The following is a 23,159-nucleotide window of genomic DNA, read 5'->3' as shown; positions in this document are numbered from 1 at the left end:
TTGCTTTGGTTTGGTTTGGTTTTTTGGAGACAAGGTTTCTCTGTGTAGCCCTGACTCTCTTGGACCTCACTCTGTAGACCATACTGGTCTAGAACTCAGAGATTCACCTGTCTCTGCCTCCCAAGTGCTGGGATTAAAGGTGTGTGCTACCACCATCGATTGGCCAAAAGGTTTTTAGTCAATTATTTGGGGGACATGGACTCTGTAGCCTAGGCTAGCCTCAGGTCCTGTGTCCCCCTGTCTCCTCGTCCCAAGCACTGTGATTGTAGCTATGCAGCATCATATCCAGCAGTTGCTTTATATCCAGAAACAATCCTTACCCCTTCTTTCACCATGATTGCTGGTAGAACTTACAAAACAGGTAGATGCTGCTTTCTGTCCTATGGATACTGATTTCATAGAGACAAAAAGGGGCCAAACTTTTATATTTCTTTAAAACAGGTAAATGGTTTTGAAAAGCAACCAAGGCAGGGAGCCGCTGCGTAAAGTTACTCTGCACAGACTGCTTTTCTGCAGAGTGGCCACTTGCAGCGCAGGAGTGAAGGCTGCTAGTCCTCGGGGTGACTTCTGGGAAATGTTGGCCAGTAGAGCCTTCTTGAGCTAGCAGGAGATGCGTTACAGCTGCATCATATCCCACAGCGTCTTGAAAAGCTGTGGACAGAGGACACATGCACTCTGACAAGGAAGCTCTTAAGCATCAATTACCGTTTTCCAAAGCTTCAGAATTGGGTACTTCACTTTTGTCAGTTTGGTGTTGAGAGGAAATAGCTGCAAACTCAATGTTGCCGATGTTCAAAATCCCAGCCAGAATTCTGTACACAGAGTGTACCTCCTGAAAAGGACATTGAGAGCCATGCACAGAGGTCATTGCCACTTGACAAAACGCTCACCCTTGAACTGAAAGTACCGTAGCTGTCCATCAGTCTCTCTTCCCTCTCTGAACATGCACACTTCCTCCATTCTTCCTGAAGTTAGAGATGATGATGTCACTAAGCATTAACAACCAGACAAGTGAAACGATGTGCACCTCCTCCGTTCCAGGCCCTGTGGACATGAGCACTCTTGCTCTGGGCTTCTTTTTTCACTTCCAGCAACCTAGCCTCAGTCATACTTTTACAGCATCAAAGGATCATGTGGAATGGAGCTGTTCTGTCACCTACCATAGTGACCAAGAGGGAAACGACCTTCCTTGTCCTTTAACTTACTCCTTAGCCACCATAATTAATCCCAGCTCCCAAACAGGCCTTTCTTCAGAACGAGAGATTAGACAGATGTTCCCTCACTTCTTTTGGGTATAGCTTTTTATAAAATATCTCAGAGGGCATCCATTGGTGACTCACTAGGATATCTCAGGTTGTAGTTATGCGTGAGGTGAGCACATAGTTTGAAAGATAGGATAGTACAATGTCAGAAGAAGCAAGTATCTTGTCTCTAGTCCCTAGCACAAGGGTTTCTAAAATTGTCTGGGTAAACAGAGCTTCGTTGTGGCAACAAGTGCCTTTCAACCATGCCCGTGTTTATGTTAGCAAGTGAAGTTCTGTGGACTTCTAGGTAAGACTCGTAATTGGAGAAACTGGTCACTCAAGGGGGAACCAGTCTTGGAACTCTTAGTCTCTTGATCCCAACAAACTCTGGGAGGGGTAGGACTCCAGATTGAGTTAGTCACCACTGGCCAATAATCAGTTTTGTGTGTATGTGTGTGTATGTATGCATGCATGTATGTATGTAACTCCACAAAAGCCCTAAACAGGATAAGGGAACTTCCAAATAGGTGAATCCATGCGGGTGCTAGCAGGGTGGCATGCCCAGAGGACTAGAGCCCCTTACTATTTATTGCCCAATCATTTTCATTTGGCTGGCCCTGGGTTGTAACCTTTATAAGTCTGCAGTCTTAAGGTAAATGTTTTCCTGAATTCTGTGAGCTGGTATGTCAACTAGTCAAGCTATAGAATAAGGTCCCAGTAACTTTAGAACCAGTCGGAAGTGTAAGAAGCCTGGAGCTTCCAATTGGTGTCTGAAGTGGGGGCAGTATTGTGGGACTGAGCCCTTAACTTGGAGCATCTGATACTAATGCTACATAAACAGATTTCATAGACTGTAGCTCACTAAGTTGGTATGAGAGATTGATAGGGGACTTTGGAAAAAAACAAAACTCACATATCTAGTGGCATAAATTTGAGTAAAACTCATTCAGATTACCTAAGTCCTGTTTTCATGTTCAAAGTTGAACATCTAAGTAGCATTATGGATTAAAAATAATGCATACTTTATATAAATTTTACATCTTCTCTATGTGAAACAATAAAACATCTGGTTGGAAATTTTCTGAATTTTATGCTAAACTACTTTCATTCAAACGGGTTATTTGATTTAATACTCTACACAGCAGCCAAGTAATAGGAACTGTCACTAGACCATTGATAAATACTGCCCCCCAAACAGAGCCTCCCTGTAGACATTACTCAGTAAAGCCTAAAATCCGAGCGCAGGCTGTAACACTGACATCTACTGGATGCCTGATAAAGCTACAAAGACAAATGAGAATTCTAAGCCAGGCTTCTGCCATAGATAAGTACTGTTCTTCCAACTTCTAAATCAAGGGCAAGATGTCATGTTTCAGACTTCAAGAATCACTATTTAATCACACAACTTAAAAGTGGCTAAGAAGAACACCTACCAAATGGGTTTTTTTAGAACTTGCCTGGATTTAACATGACAGCCCCTCATTACCGTGATCAATACAGGGTGAGTCCTGCCGCATACATCAAGAGACTCCCTTAAGAGGTAGATCTGAGAGTTTGAAGGCAAGGCTATAGCAGCAAGTTCCACATCTGCCGTGTCTGCATCCAGCCTCCTCAAGGGGTTATCTGAAACTCTCCTCACTCTTAAGGAAAAGTGTCATTCCTCTAACGAATGCACACAGTCCTTACCATACAAGCCATGACTTCTTCCCAAAAAAGTCTTTGAAGAACTTTAGCAGTAGGATGATGAACTCCAAAGAAAATGGCCACCAGAGAGCGTGCTCTGAAGACGAGCAACCTTCTACATTGCTTCTCCAGCCTCATTCTCTTAACGCTATGCTTAGGGAATCAACAAAAGCACAAGCTTGCCTCTGACCTTCAGTGAGAACGTTCAGAGTCAAACACCACGTGGACTGCTAGTGCCCCTTTCCTCAGGACTCCTTGCTTGGATCAATGAAGAAAGCAGAGACCGGACATCCATCTCATCCTCTTTTCAAAGGATTTAGCCTCAGTGTGCTCCCCAAGCGATATCCCTGGGATTTCCTACCACTCTGTTAGCCCCGCTTAGGGGCTCATTACTCATTCTTTTCAGACCTAGGGACTTCCACCTACCACAGAGGTCGGTTCAAGATGCTGCCCATACCCAGCTCTGCTAGACCTCCCGAGTGCTGTGTCTATCATGAATGGCTCCACCTTCCTCCAAACTTCTTCATCACATGGGAGATCTTTTTCACTTTCCATCACTTGTTTTCCCTTGCTTATCACAATCTTTTCTGGAATCTCAACCTTTTCTGTGGAGTCTTTCTTTCTATTTATTTATAGTTTCTAACCTTCTAAATGATACAGTGCTAAAACCTTACTCAGAATGCGAGTTTTATCAAGAAAGTTTAGCAAGCCCTCCAATCAGGTCTATACCGCTAGTCATCTACAGTGGGGGAGGGGGAGAGCGCGTCTCCATGGAAGCCTTCTTTTCTCGGATATCTAGGCAAGTGTTGCTTGGATGATTGAGGCCAAGTTCAAAGTTAAGGAGTACTTACTTAGTGTTGATCTGCTGAAATCATTCCGGTCTGGCTCTCAGGCACCTCAGGCCACTGTCTTTCTTGCACTTCCCTAGAAATTTACTTCATCTCTTTCTTTTCTCAAAATCTCTAATTTTTCGCTAGTTCTGCCTTAAGCACCGTATCAGGGTCAGCTGAGGATTATTACGTCTCCCTTACCTCCTTGTGACATTTACAGCCTTAAAAGTCAGTACATCCCGTCCTCAAGACTTTCTCTTGACATCTAGCTCTTTGGAATCTCTCCTTGGAAGTATTACTTTGATTTGTGGTATATTTTGAAGAAAGAAAGAAATTTTGCCCTGAACACTAAGGCCCTTAACTCTCATCCCTGTGTCTAAGGATCTAAGAACATGCCCGCTCTCTAGCATCATACGTAGGAGCCAGGTTTCCATGCAGTTTTAAATAATTACAATGCAACTTACATAGTGTGTTAGAATAATGTGTTTACCGGCAGGACCAGCACTATTTGATATTAAACAGAAACAGCGTGGTTTGGCATAGAAATGAAAGAGGCGGGATCTTCTCAGTTGGGTTTAAGGTCAAGTCCCCCAAGTCCCTTGCACATAGTTACTGGAGGGCTCCTTGTACCATAGAAGTTTCCTCATGGTGCTCCCACAGTGAGACATTCCTTTGAATGCTTTTAGCTTGTGTCCTGGAATTAAAATCCATCCTCCCAGGTCTACATTAAGGTTTGCATGCCGTAATCTTGTTGTACAGGGTTGAGGGAGGGAGGGAGGGCAAGCAAACACTTGAGTACCCACAGGGAACGAGGAACCTTCTGAGAAAGGACTGGAAATAATAATTTTAATTGAATTCCGAGTTCCTTTAAGCTCTATTGAGAAATGACTGGCAGAAAATCGTTAGAGAAATTGTGTCCTGTCAGCTATTTGGCATCTGCTGTCTGACTCCATACAACCAAGTCTTCCTGAATTTAGTCATGCTACTGTGACTTTATAAACACGACATGAAGTGAGATAATTCAGCAGAACAGGTTGTCTGCAAAGATATACCAAAGATTTTAGGGTCAGAGAGATAAAAATCCACCTCCTCGCTGGCATTTCTGAAGCTACTAATTAACTTGGGCTGGTTATTCCCAGATGAATTAATGTAGGACACAGGGAAGATACACACAGTGACAGAAGGTCACGTTCCTGCTTTATACCAGAGAGATACACACATTGACATACCATCACATTCCTGTTATAAACTGGGAAGGTATACACAATGACATAGTATCATACTCCTGTTACATACTGGGGAGATACACACAGGGGCATACACAGAGTGACATCCTATCACACTCCTGCAGTTACATACATGGTCGAGAGGATACACAACAACAGGTCATTATACTCTTGCTGTTTGTTGACCAGGCACCAATTGAGCATGTTTGCCATCTTTCTCATTTCTTTTTCATACTCATGTACACTGACTTTCTTTCCTTCTACTGTACCCAGCACCCTGTACTCAGGAATGGTCTCATTCAATGACATATACTGAATGAAAAGCGTAACTATCTGTTTTATTTTCAGCAGCTGCGCTGGCTAGTTTTTACATCAACCCACCACAGGCTAGAGTCATTTCAGAAGAGAGAGCCATAGCTGAAAAAAAACACAGCCACTAGACTGGTCTGTGGGCAAGCCAATGGTATGTCTTCTGGATTGATGACTAATGTAGAAGAGCTCAGTTCACTGCAGGCAATATCCATGGGTTGGTGGTCCTGGTGCTCTAAGAGATTAGGCTGAGCAAGCCATGAGGAACAAGTCAGTGGGTGTCGTCTATGGCCTCTGCATCCGTTCCTACCTCCAGATCCCTACCCTGAGTTCCCTAGGCAAAGCTTTAACATTAAATAAACCCTTCTCTTCCCAGGTTGCGTTAGGTTATGGTACTTTATAGCATACAGCAATAGAAACCCTAACTAAGACAAACGCCTATTTGTATTGGAATAATACTATCGTGTGTTCTCCTCCAAAGCCAGGACCAATCACGTCATACCATTCTATCACCATCTTTTATTAACTAAAAGCAAAGTGTCATCTCCCCTAAAGGCTCCCTTCATCATGGATCACGTCCTCTTTTAAGGTCATTATGTCCCACACTTTGGCATGATCTCCACTATGGAGTTGTACTTTAAACAGCTTCCTTTCCACCTCTGATATCAACTCTTCTGATGATGTGTAATTGATAAAAATGAGTTCGGTTAAGTTAGTTACCATAAAAATCCTTTAACAATGCAGGGACCTGTTAAACTGCCCTCAAAGGACCTGAGAGAAACATATTTTTATTTTTATCTCGATTTTTGGGATACCTCTTCCCCTATCCATTTATGGTATATGAGAAGCCAACAACAATGAAATGAAGAGGTAGCAAAAGAGAGAGAGAGAGAGAGAGAGAGAGAGAGAGAGAGAGAGAGAGAGAGAGAGAGAGAGAAAAGAAAAAAAAGAAAAGAAAGGTGTTATTAGGACTAAAATCAACTATTCTAGGGAGGGAAGGACCAGTCAAACTCATTGGATTACAGAAGCAATCTTAATCCAGAGTGGTTGTCCCAGGGTAAGTATTTTGTAATCTAATCCTCTAAGATTTAACACTCCAATCTTCCTCCTAATCACTCACCCTCTTTGCCAGCAAAGAGAAAGAACCTGTATGTTCTTACAAAATTGAATGGCATAAAGCCCAGAAACTATGACATAGTGTAGTATGGAACAATATTTGATCCTAGAGTTACAAACAGCACATGGCAATGCTAGCATATATTTAATAGCCAAAGCCTATATGTAGTATGGTGAGCTTGGTATTAGTATACAGCCGTAGTTAGCAATGCACAAATGTACCAGGGAGAAAGTGGCTGCAAGGATGGTGGGAAATTTTAATTTGTTTGTCATACACACAAGGAGCTACTTGCAAAAATATGGTCTAGAGCTTAGGCAAAACCTATAGACTCCTATATCCCTCTTTTCAGAAGTGATGTCAGCTCAAAATAAGCCAGCATTCTTTTGGCATCTGTTATTATAACGAGGGTGAGTTTATGATAATGGTAATAATTGCTAGGTGCTTGGTCCTATCAATAATTGCTAGGGTGCTTGGCCAATAAGACAGTCATGCCTCTCATAATTCATGTTCATTTGGGCATCTTGTTCCAATTCAGATTCTGATTCAGTAATTCTTGAATGGACCATGAGTCTGTATTGCAAACAAGTTATTCTCAGAGATAACAAAGTTTTGGATGCTTAGACCACATGTCGAGTAGACATACCTTATCTCCCAGCTGACATGCATTTGAAAGCTGTCCAGCAAGCTAGAACACATACACACACACACACACACACACACACACACACATCTTCTCTCACATCTATGGGCATCCACACTGAGTTTGTTTCCCTGCCAAGAAGCATGTACCTTGTCAGCGAATCCAATAATCCTGAAGCAGTGCTGAATCACTTCAAACTGTCTCCGGTAAGACTCTTTGGAAGTGATGTCCTGCATGACTCTTTCAGTTTCGGCAGCTATATATCTAAATAAAGCAGAACATGACCCAATACAGGAAGCACTCACTTAGCAAAGAGCACCATAAGTAGGGTAGGGGAACCTGGGTTTCTTCCCTTCACAGGTTAATACTGTGGTGGAGGGAAAATAAATTGCAAGGGCTGAGATGTGGTTCCTGCCCGCTCCACTCTTCTTGCATACTTAACTTTACAGAACGAGTCTTCAGTTAAGGAACCAGCTCCATTTACTCCTAGGTTTGTCAGCTGCTTAACTGAACACTCATTCAAACTTAGCCAGCGACCTCTCCTCCACCAGCAGCAAGGGGTCTTTCAAGAAAGCTTACCTCGGAGGCTTCTCCTCAGGAAGTCTGAATTCAGCAAGTTTCTTTTGGTGATAAAGACCAGCATAAATATAGTAAAATATGTGAAAATTTTTCTCTCCCCTGGAAAAAAACATATCGAGGAAGAAGCTTTATTTGTAGAATTTATAGCAGGCTTCCCAGACCTAAGTAATTGATTCCATTTCCTTTCTGTACAAGATATTATTTCACAACAAATTTACATAAGCGGGCAATTAAATCTGTTTCATCCCAATGACAAAATATTAATCATCACAATAGCACTTTACCAGACACATGCATCTTCACTCTAAACTGAAGAACGTTTATTCAGTTTAATGTAACTCAGGTAGCAGCTCAGTTGCATGCAACGATCTTTCCACGAAGCTCCTGGTCCTGTGCATCTGTGGCACAAGCCCCCGTAGCTTGGAGCGTGAGAAGTTCAGCGGGCCTACAGGACCAGTCAAGTGCCCTGCTTTACTCTACCCTCAGGCAGGAAATGTGTGGGAGTCCCTCAGCAATAAAGAAAGAATTCATTTCAGAGCTGGGGCTTGCACTCTTCCAAGGTGCTATGCTTTCAGACGCCTCTACAAATGTCATTTCTCAGTCTCTGATGGCACCTGCTGTCCACACCTTCTGTTGTTGTTTTGGTTTGGTTGCTTGCTTTTCCTGTTTTCATGACTTAGGGGGTATTTTGTAGAAATGTCTCTGTGCATGCAGTGCCCATGAGGCCAGAAGAGGGTTTTGGATCTTCTGGAACTAGAGTAACAGAAACTTGCTGGGTGCTGGGAACCCAAGCTGGGTTCTCTGCAAGGGCAACAGATGCCCTAAATGTCTGTCTCTCCACTCCTTGTCCAAGTGACCCTGGGTAGGGTGCCCAGTGTGATCATTGTGACAGCAAATGACACAGAAGGAACTGAGAAGCACGTTCCTAGATACTGTGCAGCAGGAGGCAGTGCCAGGACACCAGAAGTGTCATCACTTTTTTATAATGAATTTCATTGCTAGATCACCATGGGTTAGGGGGCTTTGGAAACTGATACTCGGGGCAGTTTTGGAAAGTATTGCCTTAGATCCCGCTCTTCCCTCTGGAAGAGGGCAGTCTTTCAGGCTGATATGCTTTCGGCAGGAAATCCTACTACCCATCCGACTCCCTCTCCTCTTTCCCTGTCTATGGCTTGGTCCCAGCCCTCCCTTTACCCTCTCCCACGTATCCTCGTCCTCTTCAGTCTGTTCAGGATGTTTTATGACTGTGTTCTAGATACTTCTACTTGCCATTTCTCCCTCATTCATTCACAGAACATTACTTCATTGTTTTATTTATCTATTTTTTTATCACAGGAAATTGAATCCAGGATTTTCACTTTCTAGGCAATACTCTACCAATAGGCTACATCGCAGCCACTGACTTACTTCTCATGATCCTCCTGCCTCAACCTCTCCAGCACTAAAATTACCGGGTGCATTCCACCATGTCAAGCTATTTTTATTATTTAAAATAAATCTTCTTGTGTGTATTTAAGGTATGCAGTGTGGCACAAAATGCACATAAATGGTTTTTAAATGTTATTATTCAACTGATAAATGTATCGGATGCCATTTGTGGCAGGCACTGTGCTGGATGCCAGAGAAACAGCTCTAAGAGGATCCCACCCCTTGGGACCATTCCTTCTAGACAGATTAAATGAAATAAGAGGGGAGCTTGAGAGGAGGGCTTTAAAAGAAGCAATCAGGGGGCTAGGATAAAGAATAATGTTGAGAATGAGAATCACTTATGCAAAGTCAAGGCAAAGACACCAGGGAAATAACACTACAGTGAATGAAGCCCTGAAACCTGGAGCGGGATTTGTAAGGCAAGGGCTCAGAGGGCTACCTTACACTTGCCCAACCTCTGAAAGGTTGTTTATTCAATGTACATATGCCAGACCTTCATATGACCTCATTCATAAATGGGGGACCAGGAGATGGGATACTCAAGTGTGCTCAGAAAAGTGTAGAACCACCACTGTCAATGTAATTTTAATTCACCCCGTGTAATTGTTGCTCACCCTTTCTCTCTCTTTCTGAACTCTGGCTGGCTGGTTCAACTCAGGTGTTCTGGCTCAAACTCCTCTCCAAGCTGTCTGATTCAATCTGGGTTCTCTCAGCTTCTGAATGACTTGCTCTGCTTGGCCTCAAACTAACTCTAGCAATCTATTCTAATCTTCTAACTCATTCTCATTTTCTGACTCATTCTGCTTTAACCTGTGTCTAGTTTATTCTCTCTGCAACTTGACTGTAAAACTGTCCTGCTAAAAGCTGCCTCTTAACTCCACAAACTGAACTGAACTCAATTCAACTCCATTGTACTGATTGACTGAGCTGAACTCAACTGACTGATCTGACCTACACTGACCTGCACTGACCTGCACTGACCTGCACTGACCTGCACTGACTCTTCTTAAATAACTTCTGTGTCCTGTGCTATTCTTATGAGTGTTGGCCATATCCCATCCTGTTAAATCTTTTTTTAATTTGAATTGCCATTCTGTCTGTCCCTCAATTAGACATTGAGAGACCAAGCCTTTTGTGTTCAGACTCCATCTTAGAGAACCTGACCTAAGGTTGGACTCAAGTTAACTAACAGGCTGGTACCTAGCTCCAGTTTCCAGGTTATTCTCCAACAAATCTGTACCTCTAAGTTACAAGCCTGCTCCTGACACTTCACTTCCTAACCACCACCAATCAGGAGGAAAACAGAAGTTAAGTTTATAGTGTGGCTCCCTGCACTAGCCAATCATGTTAAAGGCCATAGTGGCCCCCCAATCAGATGTATGTCAGGCTAGATACCTCCTTCTAGTCTCTATAAATGCTTGCCTGAAATTAAGCAAAGGGCTATTCCCTCCATTCTGCGGCATCAGAGACAGTGGTGTGGCCGAACCTCAAGCTTCAATAATGAGATCCTAGTGTGATTGCACCAGAATTGGCTCCTTGTTGGTCTTTTGGGGTTCCCAGATGTTTCCTGGCACAACAACATCGTTTAGGATGAAAGGTGTGTACTAAGAGCATGTCTGTATTTTAGCCGGAGCAGCCATGTTGCTGGATTTTAAAGGCTTAACCTTTCTCCATCCCAGTTAATTCTCATAACAACCTTGGAAGGTTAGTGTTATTAGCCCTATATGACACATGAAGAAAGTAAGGTGAGACAATATTTACACCAATGAGCAACATTCCACAGGAAGAGCATGGAGCACAGGACATGGCAGTGCTTGTTCTGTCAGCGACAGCATCTTCAACTTTAAATCATACCAATATGGGAAGGAAGAGACAGAGAGATTCACCCAAGTGATCAAGAAGCTACAGGGGGGCTTCAAACACTGTAGCTCCATCTCTTCAGTCATGTGTTCATTGTTCATACATGCTTCTGCTGTGCAAGGCAATGAAGATGTTTGGTGCTTCTGGGATGTGTGTGTGTGTGTGTGTGTGTGTGTGTGTGTGTCTGTGTGTGTCTGTGTGTGTGTGTGTGTGTGCTGGAAATCAAACCTAGCAGGCCAAACCCCACCAGCCACATCCATTAATCGCTTGGATTCTTAAGCTAGTCCTAAGCCTGTGGCTCCCATTTGCCCAGTATCTGACTACTCCATCTCTCTTGTTCTCTACTCTACCACACTTATCCATCTGGCTCCTTCTTGTCTCCATTGGCCAATGGAAACCAGAGTTAGCATTCAAAATAAAAGTTAGTGGTTACCACTCCCCTGCCTGAAAATATACTCTACTTTCCTAGTCTTTTTAGAAAAGGTTCAAGGCTCCATGTGGTCCATTCTTAGTGCCCTCTCTTGTTCTCTGCACTCCTGTTCCCGTTTTGTTGGCTAACTCTTAAGTGATCCACAGATCTCAGATCAAGCATCCTAAATCCAGGAAACCCATCTCTCCTTCTAGACCCAGGTGTACTGCCTAGTTTCTGGTTTCTTGTCCACTTGACACAAGACAGAGTTAGTTAGGAAAAGAGGACCTCTACTGAAAAAATGTTCTTACCATATTGGCCTGTGGTGCATTTGTTGTAAGAAAGCAGGCTGAGCAAACCATGGGAGCAAGCCAGTAAACAGCACTCCTCCATGGCCTCTGCAAAATGTCCTGCCTCTAGGTGTCTGTCCTGTTTGTGTTCCCGTTCTGGCTTCCTTTGCTGTTGGACTGTGATGTGGAAGTATAAGCAGAATAAATCCTTTCTTCTTCTAGTTGCTTTTGGTCATGGTGTAGATGGGGTAGGACCCCTCTGTCCTCCATTAACCCCACACAACTCTTCTCCCTAAACCAGGCAGTGTGCTCTCTTCACTGGTTTATTTCCCCAGCACTTGCTTGGAAGCTATTGCACTAATCACAGCTGCTCTATTTATCTATTCCTATAACAACTGTGATCCTCTCATCCCTCTCCCAACCCACCGTGGACTCAGGGGCTTTGTCTGTCTTGTTTACTCTGGCATATAGCAGGCATTCAATATTGACTGGTTGTGTGTATGCAGCCCTGCTCCTGAGAAACTCTGATGTCCTGCAGTGATCAAAACCAATAATAATAATAAGTGTGGCTAATACTGTTAACATGCATCGTCTTGCATGCTTTTAAGCAATTTTACACAGATAAACTTGTGAGCCTTACCAACAAATCCATGGAGCCATTGTCAGTGGCATCTGCATTTCACAAATGAGCTTCAGAAATGTTCAGTGACCTGCTCAAGGTCTCAGAGTGTCAGAAGCAGCATACAAGCCCAGAATGACATACTGTTGATGGCTATTACCTATTGACTAATACGATTACCTATTGACTAATATGATTACCTATTGACTAATACTATTACCTATTGACTAATATGATTACCTATCGACTAATACAATTACCTATTGACTATTACCTATTGATTAATACTATTACCTATTGATTAATACTATTACCTATTGCAATAATGCTTTTCTTAAAACAGAGTGTAGTGATTTAAATAAGGTCCTCTGTGGGCTTGTATATGTGAGTACTAGGTCCCCAGCTGGTGGCACTGTCTGGGAAGACTGTGAAAACTTTAGGCAGTGCAACCTTGCTGGAGGAAGTGCATCATTTGGGGCAGGCTTTGAGGTTTGACAGCCTGGCCAGATCTCCTATCCTCACTCTCGACTTCCTGTGTGTCAATGAAATATGACCGTCCAGCCTCCTGCTCCTGCTCCCATGCTTTCCTAGCCGTGATGGACTGTGTCTCCACGGGAATTGTAAAGTAAAATGAGCCCTGCCTCGCTGCCTTTTATCATAGTATTTTATCACAGCAACAAAAAAAAGTAATGAATACTTAATACAATTACATTCTTTTCTCTCCCAAGTGAAAGGAAAATATATGGAATATTTTCAGTACTTTTTGATATTGAGAATTTCACATTTAATGGTTAAAGTAGATCTTTAAGGTATGTGCAAATCAATTTTTGTTAGATTCTACCTTATACAACCAACTCAAGTTATACCATTCATAAATCACTGTCCCCAGCCCTTTGCACTCTCTCCTTAATGTCTTTTAAATAAAACAAAAACAAAAATAAAACTACCACGAAGGGCTGGAGAGATGGCTCAGCTGTTAAAAGACTTGGTGCTCTTGTAGAGCCCTTGAGCATGGTTCCCAGAGTGCAAAGAGTCTCTTAGGGCAACAGGCACTCACACTGCGAAAGTGCAAACAGGATCTTACTTCCTCTTCTGGTCTCTTAGGGCAACAGGCACTCACACTGCACACAGACATACATGCAAGTAAAACATCCATGATCTTAAAAAGCAAATCAGCTACCACTGGACCTTGGCTTTTAAAAATTGGGGGAAACTAAATAGCGAGGAGAGATGGAACCTTCAAAATTCCCAAATTCTCCAAATTTGTATTGGCAGAGCAAAAAGAAAAAGAAAAGAAAAAATGATAGGATAGAGGTGCACCTACGCTGCCTGCTGTATAACTCTGGATTTTTCAAGGAGATACTCCGAGATTCTCGCCCCCATAACAGCTCCAGTTGGTGTGAACATCATTTCTAGATACTTCCCAAAGCGGCTGGAGTTATCATTGATGGCTGTGCGGGCGTTCCCGAAGGCTTCCACCAGAGAGTTCACTTGGAGAATTTTCTGGCGTAAGGTCTGATTGTTGGCCTGGGTGGAATGAAGAGCATTCAAGAGAAGGCTTCAGAAGCAGCATTCCAATAATGTTGCCCTGCACCCCTACCAGGCTCCCTTTCTAAGCAACTCTACTTTGGGAAAGTTAGTCAATCCCCAGCATGGGTTTCTTATGTGAAGGAGTCATGAGGTACCATGAATCAGAAAGCCAGATTCGGTGGTAGTTTTAAAGCCTGGCTACATTGCATAGGACATCTTTGAGAGATGTTCACTACTTAACAGTTTAAAAGAATTCTAAATACCGACATCTTCTAACTTTTCCACTATGCTCTTCAATAAACCTCAACTCTAATAAAGGAATCCTCAAACCCTTTCTTAATCATATTATGCACAACTCCCTGACTAATTTTGCAATCCTTCTTTCCATGTCTGGGTCAAGGCTGGAATTTGCCTTTTCCTTAGCTGTTGCTCAATGGCTTCCCCTTGCCATTTTCCTAATAGCCACAGTGGCTCCCCCTGATCTGAGTCAGTGTTTAACCACTTTCCTCACTTAATGGCTCAATGTTTCTAATACATTGGAAACACACAAAGTAATTACTAGCCCATAGTCTAGCAAATCCATGTTGGTATTATTTTTCTCACTACATGACATAAGAACGGCATGCTGGCATCTTAAGAGCCTGCCTATCAGGAGGCAAACACAGAAAAGGTGAAATCTTCTTATGGTGATTCCTGATGTAAAATAAATAAATAAATAAATAAATAAATAGTACTGTCTTCTGCTATGAGGGCTTCTGCAGGGGCTTCAAGCCACGATACGCAAAGCAGGTTGGCCCATACCTTTCCTAAGAAAGTAAGATGCTGAACGATCAGATGGGCGCTTTCTGTCTTCCCCGATCCGCTTTCTCCACTGATGACAATACACTGACACAGAAAATAGAGTCAAGGGAGGAATTCAATGAGTTACCACACAGAAGTAACATGTGCATTGGGTTGTGGTTTTCCATATAACATCCTCCACTATATGGCTCATCTTTCACTGGACAGCCATTCTATCCTGGAACTCTTCTCACTACGTGGAGAGCTAGGACAGCTGCTTGTCATTGCAAAGTATTATGGAACATTGTTTAATGGTGTCACTGTTAATTGATTCTTGCTACAAACTATGTTGCAATGGATAATCCTATACACAGGTCATTGTATCTATGTGCATATTCATCTGCTGAATAAATTCCAAGTGGGCAACATTTGATAAAAGGTAAAGGTATTTATAAAATAGCTATTATTGTGCTGCTCTGCTAGGGATCATAGCAGCTGGCTAACTCACTGGAGCAACAATCTGTGTTTGCTCGCATGTTAGAAAGAGTACATGATCCATGGCAGCTACATGGGAGACATACATACATACATAGAGCATGTGGAGTTGGGGCTGGTGTATTAGAAAAGGTACACAATCCAGGGCCTGGTACATGGGAGACATGCATGGGGCATGTGAGTTGAGGAGGTGCCATACAGAAAGTAGTCTGTAGCCTGTGGCCTCACCACACAGTGTATGGATTTGTGACAAACTGATAGGTAAAAACTGGTATTCAGTGCAGTTTTAGATTGTGTCTCTTTTATTATGAGTGAGGTCAAATATCTGCCAATGCCTAAGGTCGATCACATATGTATTTTTTTGGTTATATTTATAGCTGTGGCTTGTTTTTATTGTACTGTGAACCATGTTCTTTTTAATGCTTCCTGGAGCTCTTTGTACACAAAAGAACTCAGTGATGAGATAGAATAAAGGCAGCGTATTTGTCCTTTGTACTTGCTTCCTGCCATGCAGCTTCTTGGAATTTTCTGACTGGTGGAGGACAGAAAACATCTTCTGCTCAGGAAGAGCAGTGGCAGCCACACCTCATCTATGAGCAAGGTAGTTCCAAATGGGAACTAGACTGTCTCAGGACAAGGATGAGCAACTAAGAAAGAACAGATGTGTAATCAGGGAATGGAAACTTTGAGACCCTTCTTCCATTATCCAGGAAGGCAAAGAGATTGAAAATTGAGGTCAATAAAAGCTTGTATTGAAAAGAACCATTTTATTTATTTTATTATTCAAAATATTCTGTTAGCATATATTCCCTGCACACAGTGTTGGGTTTCACAAAGATTCTTTCAAGTCTACCATGTACTCATCTCAGTCTTAGTGCCTGAATTATGAAAACATGTTAAATGATTTATTTATTTTTATCTTATGTATATTTGGTGTTTTGCCTATATGTGTGTCTGTGTGAGAGTATCAGATCCCCTGGAATTGGAGTCACAGGTAGTTGTGAGCAGCCATGTAGGTGCTGGGAATTGAATTTTGGCTCTCTGGAAGAGCAGCTCATGCTCTTAACTGTTGAATCCCCAAGTTATAAAATATATATATATCTTAAAGAAATGAGATTCAGTGAGTTTTGAACTGAAGTATTGAAGATCCTGGGAGACAGGGCTCAAGTGAAAGACAAGATCCTATGTGTCCGTACCTGTCCTTCTGTCTGTCCCATGCATGTCTCGCATGTGGTTGCTGTGGGTTATATCCTGATATGTCAGTAAAAACAAATTCAGTGTTCTTCTTAATTCTCTGAGTTATTCTAGTGAATTAGCCAGCCTAGTTGGAACCCCTGAATTTGTATGTGGGTTGGCAGAATTGTGAGTTTCTTTGGGTATTCCATCTGTAGCCTGCATCTGACACACAGGCTGACACACAGGCAGTTTTGTAACCCATAACCTGTGGGGTCTGTACTAATTCCAGAGTGTGACAGGATTACACTGAATTGTAATTGAATTCCAGGGCACCCTGGAAAAAAAAACTGTTTAGCATTGGGAAACACACAATTTCATGTCAGAAACAAAATGGGGGAGGTGGGGAACAAAAAGTCACAGCAGGCAAATTTGAAAGTCATACTCTCTCTTTCCACTAATTTTCTCTCTGGGAAACCTGTGGACAGTTTGCAAACTCTTCACAACAATGCAGAGATATTCCTCTCTAGCCATCAGGAAGCCTGCGTGTGCTGTTCCATGGCTCTACTGTGCAGGTTTGAATAAGAAGTGTCTCTCCCAGTTTAGGGTGCTTGAACACTTGGTCCCTCGTCCGTGGTGCTGCTTACGGGGGTTTGGGAGATACTGTCTGACTAACAGAGCACGTCAGCTGTGGAGGTAAAGATGCCTAACCCACTTGTCGTTTGCTGTCTTTGCTGTGGAGGTAAAGATGGCTAACCCACTTGTCGTTTGCTGTCTTTGCTGTGGGAGTAAAGATGGCTAACCCACTTGTCGTTTGCTGTCTTTGCTTTGTTTGTGCAGTTCCAGGCGGGGGCTCCTGGCTCCTGCTCCAGCAGCCATGCTTGTTAGCTTCTGCTTTTCCACCATGACAGACTTACACCTCGGCAACTGCAAGCTAAAGAAGCCCTTCCTTCTTAAGGTTGTCTTGACCATGGTGTGTTATCACAGTGACAGAGAAGTAACCAAGACATAGGTATTATTTTGTTTCTCCTCAACTGACCCAAAAGATCAGACTTCTTGGTTCTCTGGAAGTACATACATGGTAAGCTCTCATAAAATTTTCTTGCCAAGTTAGGTTACCTCTATTTGTTTGCAGAATGCAGAAATAAAGGAAAATAAACCTAGAAAAATGGAGGAGGGGCCAAAAATAGAATAAGCCATGCTGTGAATTACAAGTTGAGACAATTAAAAAAAAATGTTTAAGTAACATTGAGCTTAAAGTTTATCAGTCTTAACCCTAAACCATCAAATTTCCCAGCAGCTGGATGATACAGGTCCTGGTGTCTAGCAAGTGCAGTATTTTACATACACAGGACCCAGTCATGAAGATTCTGAGATCTTAATAGAAGGGAATTTCATTTATGCCATTATATATTGCATTTTTATTACAGCCATTGCACATAATCAGATTGTGGCTGTTCTATGTTCTCATTATGTTCGTATTAGAAGTGTCTTTATTGCATTTCGTGAGAGAAAATGAGTGCTCCTGATATGCGTGTGTTATGTATCTCAAATGGTTTTCTCCTTCTCAGGCTTCCAGTTCCCTTGTACAGCAATTTTATTTCCCATTTTCTCAGGGTAGCCTCAGCAACTACAGGTCCAAACCAAAAAAAAAAAAAAAAAAAAAAAAAGGAAGATGAGCTATGTCTTACCTTGTGAACTCGTAGAAGGGAGGTGAGTCCTTACCTGGTCTTTGCTGAAAGTAACCAAACACTGATAAGCATTATCTGCTGATGCAAATATGTGTGGGGGATTCGAGGAACGTTTCACCCCGTGATAAAGCCTGGAAAACTGAAGAGAAGAAACAACTCATTGACAGAATCCTTCAAATGCTCCATTGGACCATCCAGTGCCTTCACTATCTATTACCCAGAAAAACAAGGGTTTTTGTCTTAGGGAACTCACTGCTTCTGGAAGGCTCGGAGTCTGCAGGCCTATGTTCTGAACCCTGATTTCTATTACTGTCTACACAAGCTTGGGCAAGGGGCACTCACTGCTCTGCTGTGTCTCTTCCTCTGTGACTTCCTAAGAATAGTCACAGCTTTTCTGTCTCATAGGATGATCAAACATAACTCAACATAGTGTTTGGTATGTAACAAGCATGCTAACTTTTATTGTTGCTCTTTGCTTTGAGAAATTTCTCCCTAAAAATAAAATCCCACTTATGTTAAATTATTGTTTACACTTTGGGATACCAGTCCCATGGCAGGAGAATGGTTACACGATTTTAATGCCACTTCATTTTATTTGCATATTTGATTTTTTTTTCCAGTGTGTGGATTTGAGCCTAAAACCCTGTGCATGCTAAGCAATTGCTCTACCAGCAAACTACACTTCCAGGCCTGGCCTTGTGATTTTTTTTTTAATCACTCATGAAGGAACAAAATGCTTTTAAAGCAGTCTTCATACCTGTGGAGAGTATATGCTTAGATTCTGGAAGGGGTTTAAGGCAATTAGAATATCTCCCACATAGGTGTAGATCAGCCCATCTGCATACCGCTTCTGCAGCCAGTAGATAATTGTATCCTAAGAAGAGAAGAAACATCATTGAGAGCAGCATGGCCAATCAAAACAGAGATGCTGGAAGTAGCAATGAGCTCCTTACACTAATATTTGTCTAAAAGATTAGAGCAGCCCATTCAGATCTTAACAGAGTCTTAATGATTCTAAATCTCTCAAATGATGGCAGGTGCCTGGAAAGACTCAGTGATAAGAATGCTGAAAGAAGAGTTGCTGACAGGCGTAAGGGGAGCCAACGAAGATTTGAGTTGTTCCTGGGTGCTGGGTTGGGAGGCAGTCTCTGTTCAATTGGAAGGTTCTATTTATAATTAGATTTAACTGTATGTGCACAGATTCCCCAGGTTTTGGAAATCGAACTTGGGTCCCTTGGAAGAGTAGCCATTCCTCAGGCTCTTCCCAGCTGAGCTGTCCTGCCAGCCCTAGGAATTTCATTTCTCAAAAGTAATACTTGTTACTGGATTGCAGGAATACAGAATTGAACTCTGTGGTGTTACAGGTTAGTGACTGAGGTGGTGCTGCTGGGGTTCCCCAGGATGGAGGTTCAGCTCAAGCAAAGAAGAGTATCCTGAATGAAGAATTATCATAGTTCACAGATTTCAAATCTGAACTATATTTACTCCACTGTCTCTGTAAATGAAGTGTCTCCTTATGAAGGACAAGCAGCTGTTTTTTAGGGTAAATTACAATTTTTTTTATTAAATAGAAAATGAATTTAAGTTGGTGGGCTTCGTCGGTCAGGCTTGTGAAATAAGGGGCTTTATTAGACTCTTCCGTCATTCCAAAACTCTAAGTGAGCACACGGAGGATCATAGTCATAGTGATCACGCCATAGCTAACCAAGCAATTAAAGTTTTGAATGACTTTAGAAAACTGTGATCAGTCATAGAAGGGCAAGAGAAGGGCCAGGCCACCTACGAGAAGCTCTTCATGAGAGCTGTCTACTAAGTATTCAGTACCTCGTCCAGGACCTCGAGATTGACCAAGTCATCCTCAAGGCAGCATTTGCCAGCATCCTCCACTCGACAAGGTCTTCCGGTATGCATCCTTTCATGCCTGGAACCATGAAGAGAGCATGAACACCATGACAGTGAACGCAGCAGCAGGAGGCAGGCGATGCAAAGGCAGCTCACTTGAGAACTCAGCACATGACACATCTAGCAACTTCAGTGACAGGGAAAGCAAAGCCAGTCCAGACATCTGTGCCCTGCCTGTGAAGGCATCAGGGGAAGGGGAGTCCTAAGCAATTCCCTCACCATGAAGAACTTTACCAACTGGATCCAGCAAACATACAATTGTGTTTCCTAAATTCCAGGTGCCACACTTCTAGGAGGTATCTTCTACACTTTTATTTTCTGCTTTGTGTGGCACAAGGTCACTGTTTACCTGACCACAACGTTTCATAAGAAGGAATGAAAATCCTAAGACTACACAGCAAGGACTCTCTGTGAGTAGAAATCCTCTTGAGGGTCACATATCAGATAGCTTGTATTACAAATATTGACATTACTATATTCATAACAGTGGCAAAATCACAGTTATGAAGTAGCAAAGGAATAATTTTATGGTTGGGGGTTACCAGAACATAAAGGACTGCAGTAAAGGGCTACACTTTTAGGAAGGTTAAGAGCCATGACTTAGAGCATTCTACATCTTGTTGAAGCATAGACTTTCCACTGAGCTACAGACACAGTGTCCCTCCCCCTTCTAATAATGTCCCTTGTACTGCCTGCCACCACCCAGACTTTCTTTTCTTTTATTAGATATTTTCTTTATTTACATTTCAAATGATATCTCCTTTCCCGGTTTCCACTCTGAAAAAAAAACCCTGTTCCGTCTCCCCTCCTTCTGCTCACCAACCCACCCCCTCCTGCTTCCTGGCCCTGGCATTCCCCTACAATGGGGCATAGAACCTTCATAAGACCAAGGGCCTCTCCTCCCATTGATGACCAACTAGGCCACCCTCTGCTGCATATGCAGGTGGAGCCATGAGTCCCACCATGTGTACTCTTTTGGTTGGTGGTTTAGTCCCTGGGAGCTCTGAGGGTAATAGTTAGTTCATATTGTTGTTCATCCTCAGGGGTTATAAACCCCTTCAGCTCCTTGGGTCTTTTCTCTAGCTCCTACATTGGGGACCCTGGGCTCAGTCCAATGGATGGCTGTGAGCCTCTACTTCTGTATTAGTTGGGCTCTGTCAGGAGACAGCTATATCAGGCTCCTGTCAGCCAGCACTTGCTGGCATCCACAATAGTGTGTCTGTCACCTAGACTTTCTGATATACTTTTTTAAAATATAGAAACTTTCAAAGAACAATGTAAATACAAGAGAGTCAGTCATGGTTTGCATTTACCTTGTTCATTTATTAAAAATTCCTTTGAGACCTTTCCCCTAAAGAACTCCTCTCCTAAGGTGTCCACTCATGTCCCCACACTGGGGATGTCCTCTGAGCCTGTTCCTAAATATTGGCCAAATACATACATGCATCAATGGGCAACATATGGGTTATGTATGTTTAATTTAAAAAAAATAATATTCTGCGAGTTTTAGTTAGCAAATACGTCTTGTTTAAATTCAGTATCATCTATCTTGTGTTGTTAACATTTATTTATGTGTGTGTGCACTCTTGTGCATCCACACATGTGTCCACATGCACCCGTGGAAGTCAAAAGACAATTTCCAGGAGTCAGTTATCTTCTTCCACCTGAGTCCTAGGGATTGAATATGTGTCACCAAGCTTCTATGGCAAGTGCTTTTACCTGCTGAGCCTCTTTTCAGACGCATAATTTCTTATTGTGGGGCATTGCTTACCATGTATCCCAAAAATTTGAATTATGATAAATAAAAACACTCTTTAATATTCCGTATTCCAAAGTACAGTTTGCTTTGTTATTTGGTTACTTTTTTATTTGTTTTAAGTTATTTACTTTACATGCTGACCGAAATTTCCCTCCTCCCTCCCTCCCAGTTCTTCCCCGTCCCCCCTTCCTCTCCCTGCCACCATCCACTCCTCCTGTTTGCTTCAGAAAATGGAAGGCCTCCCCTCGATATTAGATACCAGCTCTGGCTTATCAAGTTGCAGTAAGACTAGGTGTATCCTCTCCTACTAAGGCTAGATGAGGCAGCCCAGTAGGGGGAAAGGATCCCGAAGACAGGCAACAGTCAGAGACAGACCTTGCTCCCACTGTTAGAAGTCCCACTTGAAGGCCAAGCTACAATAGTAGCATATGTGCAGCAAGGGCTAGGTCAGTCCCATGCAGACTCCCTGGTTGGTGGTTCAATCTCTGTGAGCCCCTGTGGGCTCAGGTTAGTTGATTCTGTGGGTTTTCTTGTGGTACCTTGACCCCTCTGGCTCGTATAATCCCTCCCTTTCTGCAGGATTCCCCAAGCTCTGTCTAATGTTTGACTGTGGTCTCTGCATCTATCTCCATCAGTTGCTAGGTGAAGCCTCTCTGATGACAGTTATGCTGGGCTCCTGTCTGTAAGTATAACAGAGTATCATTAGCACTGTCAGTAGTGGGCTTCCTTTTATGGCATGGATCTCAAGCTAGACCAGTCTTTGCTTGGCCACTCTTCTGCTCCATCTTTACTGCTGCACATCTTGTAGGCAGGACAAGATTGTAGATCAAAGGTTTTGTGACTGGGTTGGTGTCCCAATCCCTTCATTGGCAGTCTTGTCTGGTTACAAAAGATGACAAATTCAGACTCCATATCCCCTATTACTAGAAGTCTTAGTTAGGGTCACTTTCTTAGATTCCTGGAAGTTTCCATTGCCCTTGGTTTCTAGCTCATCCAAGAGATATACCTACCCTTCCCCATTTCATTTGTCTCTTGTATACTTTCTCCCTCTGTCCCACGCCCCCAGTCCCTCTTCTTTCTATCCTCCTAGCCAGCTCCCGTCCACTGTACTTTCTCAGTGAGATTCATGCATCCCTCCCCTTGAGCCTTTCTTGATACTTAGCTTCTTTGGGTCTGTGGATCGTAGCATAGTTATCCTTTACTTTATGGCTAATATCCACTTATAAGTGAGTACTTATCATGTTTGTCTTTCTGGGTCTGGGTTACCTCATTCAGGATGATCCTTCCTAGTTCCATTAATTTCTCTGTGAATTTCATGATGTCATTGTTTTTAATACCCGAGCAATAGTCCAAGTGCAAATGTAATCACATTTTCTTTATCCATTCTTCTGTCAAGGGACAGCTAGGTTGTTTCCAGTTTCTAGTTACTATGAGCACGCTTGAGCAAGTGGCCTTGTGGTATGGGGGAGCTTCTTTTGGGTATATCCCAAAGCTGCAGCTTGATTCCCAGTGTTCTAAGAAACCACCAAATTTAGGCTGGCTTGCCCTTCCTTCAGTCTCTGCTCCATAGTTAATCTCTGCAACTCCTTCCGTGG

General features: G+C 42.7%; 1 protein-coding gene across 1 annotated transcript in view; it reads right to left on the bottom strand.

Moving 5' to 3' along the window:
• The window catches only part of Myo3b (myosin IIIB), a 403,285-nt gene that overhangs the window by 182,667 nt on the left and 197,459 nt on the right, over positions 1-23,159 (bottom strand). Inside the window, exons 13-20 of the mRNA XM_031370554.1 lie at positions 19,728-19,824; positions 18,661-18,777; positions 17,938-18,042; positions 14,566-14,649; positions 13,559-13,761; positions 7,629-7,727; positions 7,199-7,313; positions 706-832 (exon numbers count right to left, since the gene is read on the bottom strand). Of these exons, the coding sequence (XP_031226414.1) occupies positions 706-832; positions 7,199-7,313; positions 7,629-7,727; positions 13,559-13,761; positions 14,566-14,649; positions 17,938-18,042; positions 18,661-18,777; positions 19,728-19,824 (947 nt within the window). The remainder of the gene's footprint in view (positions 1-705; positions 833-7,198; positions 7,314-7,628; positions 7,728-13,558; positions 13,762-14,565; positions 14,650-17,937; positions 18,043-18,660; positions 18,778-19,727; positions 19,825-23,159) is intronic.

Source organism: Mastomys coucha, unplaced genomic scaffold (assembly GCF_008632895.1).
Source record: "Mastomys coucha isolate ucsf_1 unplaced genomic scaffold, UCSF_Mcou_1 pScaffold15, whole genome shotgun sequence".
Classification (NCBI taxonomy): Eukaryota; Metazoa; Chordata; class Mammalia; order Rodentia; family Muridae; genus Mastomys; species Mastomys coucha.
Note: the sequence above shows the minus strand (reverse complement) of the source record. Positions and strands in the feature narration are given on the sequence as shown.